The sequence below is a fragment of the Habropoda laboriosa genome, unplaced genomic scaffold (assembly GCF_001263275.1).
Source record: "Habropoda laboriosa isolate 0110345459 unplaced genomic scaffold, ASM126327v1 scaffold300, whole genome shotgun sequence".
Classification (NCBI taxonomy): Eukaryota; Metazoa; Arthropoda; class Insecta; order Hymenoptera; family Apidae; genus Habropoda; species Habropoda laboriosa.
The window spans coordinates 439,980-444,333 of NW_017100458.1; the positions used below are offsets into that span (position 1 = coordinate 439,980).

The following is a 4,354-nucleotide window of genomic DNA, read 5'->3' on the forward strand; positions in this document are numbered from 1 at the left end:
TTTGCATAAAATAAGCTCTCTGATTATTTAAGGAACACCTTAAACTTAGTTGAAAATAATATAATTTTGCACATAGTTGACTTTGGATAAATGTTTAAGCACATCTGTCAGTATTTAATATTTCAGATTTAATACAGGCATTAATTATAGATATTTAGAACTATTTTTATATGTATTCAGTAAAGATAAGTTAAATATTAAATGGAATATCTTTATTTACACTGAAACATGCTTATATTTTGTAGATACAATATGAAAAAATTGTAAGAACATGTACAAAGTAAAGGATTTATTTATTTTTTGCAATGTATCAGACTAAAAAGCTGCATGCTACCTTAGCCAGGTTATTACATAATACAAAATAAATGCATCAATTTTTTTGTGCCAGCTGTTTTTCTTAGCTTTATCCGCACTTGTTTTACCATTTCATACATTAGCACATTATAAACAAGTTTGCCGCGATTTTTTATCTTTGTATGGAAATTGCAAAAAGACATTAATTTCAGAAGAATACATTTTTATAACAAGAGTTTATAAAATTTTATTCCTGGTGTAATTTTTTAGGTGCTGGTGTTGAAACAGCATCATATACATCTTCATTCAATTTAATAGCTAAGAAATAAATTTCAGCCAAAGCTATGATCAATGCACAAATTATACCTAATAACAATCTAAACCCAAAGTCTAGGTTTCCTACTATTAACTCCACACCTATAAATCCAAAGGCAAATCCTGCTAGCACAGAGAACACAAACTGTGCAACAGCTATGAGTTGCTTATTTATTTGCTTCACTGAAAATATAAATTAATATAGATATAAAGTATTTCAAAAGGAGTTTATACTTTAAGTTAAAAATCTCACTTTGATAAGAGATAGTATCTTCTGGTAACTTCATTACAGTATTATCAACATTTTTGGTCATAGCTCTGTATCTGATAGCATCTTGTTGTGCTTTTAACTTTTGTGTTCTAGCTTCTAGTTCAGGATTTCTTGGTGTGACTTTTGGTGTTGGTAATCTGATGTCATCCTCCTCTAAAAGTTCATGTAAATAAATATTTTCCTTGTTGAGGATTCTGTAATTTTCTAAGTAATTTTTCAACCATTTTAAATCTTCAAGGTTTAATAAAATATCTTTTTGCTTCTCTTTAGTAGATTTCTTTAAAGCAGCAATAGTAGGTGTAGTGCTACTTGTTTTCTTTATATTTTTGCAAATAAATTCTATGAGTTTCTTATTTGGCTTTATTTTTATAGAAGGATCTTCTATTGATTCAACTGGCATTCTTATATTTTCTAAAATACAAATCTTCTATTGCTAACAGAATAATATTGTTATTTAATATTCATACATTAAACACTGTATCGATATTGCTTTATATTATCAATTATTACAAAGTACAAAATGTATTTGCACAATATTGCTGCATAAGAATGAAATATATATTGATTTATGGTGTGATATGTAACTTTTTTTCTAAATCAATGTAAAATTCTCTTATTTCATTCTCTTTCTCTTCAAAAGTTTGATTTACTTTTTCACATTTTTCACTCATATCATTAACAAACTTCTCCCATTCTAATTTCCTTAACTCTCTGTTTTCTTGCAGTACTCTGTCCTACAAAAATGATTAGATACACTTGTTAATGATAAATGTGAATTCTTCAGAACTTTATGTCAAATTCAGTCATCAAAAATAATCCATACACTATCAAAATCTTGTTCTCTTTGAAGAACTCTTTCACACATACTCAATGCAACATCAACATTTGCCTTCAAGCTGGGTAAATGACAATCCCCAAGTTGCTCTGTACGATCGTGTTGACTTTCTTTCAAGTCCGTGGAATATTCGAGTATCTTAAAAAGACGTTCCACTTCTCGGTCGCCCCTCTTGTCCTATAAATGTACAATCTTTCTTACTTGTGTCTACTAATAATTATCAGTAACTACAAGACAACTTGAAACAAAAAAAAATTCAAACTTGGCTCGCCATTTTATAATTTAATTAATATAATAAAATTTTTCGATGTCGATTTATAGGTTATGCAAGAATGACACGTTATTATCAGAGCATACACACAATGATCAGTTGATTTACTACCGAAGGTTATATTTTCATACGGTTTTCTTATTCAATCACTAATTGGTACTGCGTAAAAATACAGGTACAGACAAGGATTCGAGGATCCTTTACCTGAAACTCGCGCAGAAAGAAACTGACTTCGCCCTGGATGAACGGTCGATGATCGAATAGACGGCTCCAAATTTCACCCGTGTCTACGAAAATGTGATATCCCGAATGAAATTACGCTAAATATTTCTAACTATAAAACGTATACTTGAAATTTATGTATTTATAATCAAACGAAAGATGCCGCACCTTTGATAATGGACGCCATTTTCCCTCGTGATGTTAATGTATCAGCAGACTGCGATCTTGTAGACATTTTTTTCGCTCATCGCGCCCAATACGAATTTTCCTTCCTTATCATTTGAAAATATTTTCCTTTGTTATTAACGTTAAAACAGTTATGACAACTGTTTGCATGATTTTTTCTTTCATTCACCATTAATATTATCGCGTTACATTTTAATTCAAAAAATTCGATTCTTCGTTATTTATTAATCACACACACACACTCGTAGAACGTGTTATTTATTGTTGTTATTCAACGTATACGTAGAGAGAGGAATTACAACGAGGATATATAAATTCGTAATAATGAAAAAATAATAGGCTGTGGTACACACGGTTTCCATGTAAATTATCCAGGGACAAACACGTGGTGTGTTATAATAAATCTCCGATGAAATATATAAGTGGCGTGAAAGGCAGAAATTTATTAATACGATTAAATGCAGGATTTTCCGGCAGAGAAATTCGTATTACATTTTACTGAAAATGATTTTTTTTTCTTTCACTCTGAAATGCATATCCGATCGCAACATTGCCCGAAGACTTTCCACTTGAATTCGTTCATCGATCTCAATTGTGAATTTAAGTAACACCTGTATTTCGTTAGACTGTTTAATGTTTCCTGCTTATCGATTCGTACCGTTTCGTAGCAAGCTCTTCTTCGAGCCATACTTTCTAGAATAAGAACTGCCAATTCTAAGGTTTCGAGGCAGTTGGAGCTTTCACTTTTAAGTGAACAATTTTCACTTTTCCACGTTTGAAAAGTTACCTCTTAATCGCGACGATTACTCGACTTCTCTCCGTCGAGACAAATATAACTTGTAGTGGCTGTTGCAGCGATTCCTCCCCGGTAGTTCTTTTCTTTTTTCTTCATTTTCTCTCGATAAGTTCGAGGACCATCCGCTCTATTGTTAGTCGCGCGCAAGAGCAAGGAAAGTAATTACAGACAGGAAATTGCTCGAGGAAAATGGGCTTTCCATTGGGTCCGATGATGGATTGACGTTTAAATCAGAAATAATTATTTGCCGCTCAAATGGCGAACAAATTCGCTTCCTTCAACCCTTGAAGTTACGAAACGATTGTTCCTCGGGAACTTCTTCACTCTTTCAGTGGATCTCTATTTCAGTTTCAGGAGACTTGCTGCTGCAAAAGTGCAAGAGTTTTTAACATTTTTCGTAAGCAACACCGGTTCTTTTTTATCCGTCTATCAATCAATTATCCGTTTCGTTGCGGCAGATTTTAGTACGTAACACGCGTGCAGATGATAGATATTCAACCGAGGCCGCAAAAGTTCAGTTTTAGTCGCATCGTTTTCAAAATTTATTCTGTTAAATTAAACGCGCAGAAGATAGAATTAAGGATTTAAATTAAGATAAATTAGATTATTTGAATTAAGTTAAGGTGAAAATACCCCGAAATGCTTCAATAGCACGGTGCGAATTAATTTTCACAGCGCTTATATGCGACAGCAGCGATGAAGGGGTTAAGATGCGATCAATTCTTCTTTTCACGTCGAATTATCTTTAGAAAAATGTCTGATGGTGAAAATTTTGATCAAGGAGGACCACCTTCAAGATTTGAAAAAATCCTTTTAAACTTTATTCTTTTAAAAATATAATTCAAATAGTTTGAACGAAAAATTTGGACGGTTACAGCCGATTTAACGAAGCGCGTCACCGCAGCGTCAGTCAGTATGTAGTCGTCGAAACTTTAATCACGTTTTTCTCAGAACGACAGCTTTAAAGTCGGTGCTTTCCATAACTTCGACAATTTTCATCAGATTCACTTGAAATCTCCACAAACTACTCTCCGTCATACAATCTGAAGAAGTACGCAGGATTTTTGCAATATATTGGAAACTTCTTCTGCGATTAACATTGTTATACTGATATTCTTTCTTCACATACTCTCCATTTCTATAAAACTCGATATTTAAAAAAAA

The 4,354-nt window shown here is 32.5% G+C and overlaps 2 protein-coding genes across 2 annotated transcripts; both read right to left on the reverse strand.

Moving 5' to 3' along the window:
- Window positions 1-389: 389 nt before the first annotated feature.
- Window positions 390-1,324, reverse strand: LOC108575956 (transmembrane protein 199). Its single transcript, XM_017938896.1, has 2 exons — window positions 863-1,324; window positions 390-792 (listed from the first exon to the last, which is right to left on the reverse strand). Exons 1-2 carry the CDS (start codon window positions 1,278-1,280, stop codon window positions 542-544), a joined length of 669 nt encoding a protein of 222 aa, XP_017794385.1. The 5' UTR covers window positions 1,281-1,324; the 3' UTR covers window positions 390-541.
- Window positions 1,325-1,446: 122 nt separating this feature from the next.
- On the reverse strand, window positions 1,447-2,452 carry LOC108575958 (biogenesis of lysosome-related organelles complex 1 subunit 5). Its single transcript, XM_017938897.1, has 4 exons — window positions 2,377-2,452; window positions 2,191-2,273; window positions 1,704-1,892; window positions 1,447-1,614 (listed from the first exon to the last, which is right to left on the reverse strand). Exons 1-4 carry the CDS (start codon window positions 2,441-2,443, stop codon window positions 1,447-1,449), a joined length of 507 nt encoding a protein of 168 aa, XP_017794386.1. The 5' UTR covers window positions 2,444-2,452.
- Between the last annotated feature and the right edge of the window lie 1,902 nt (window positions 2,453-4,354).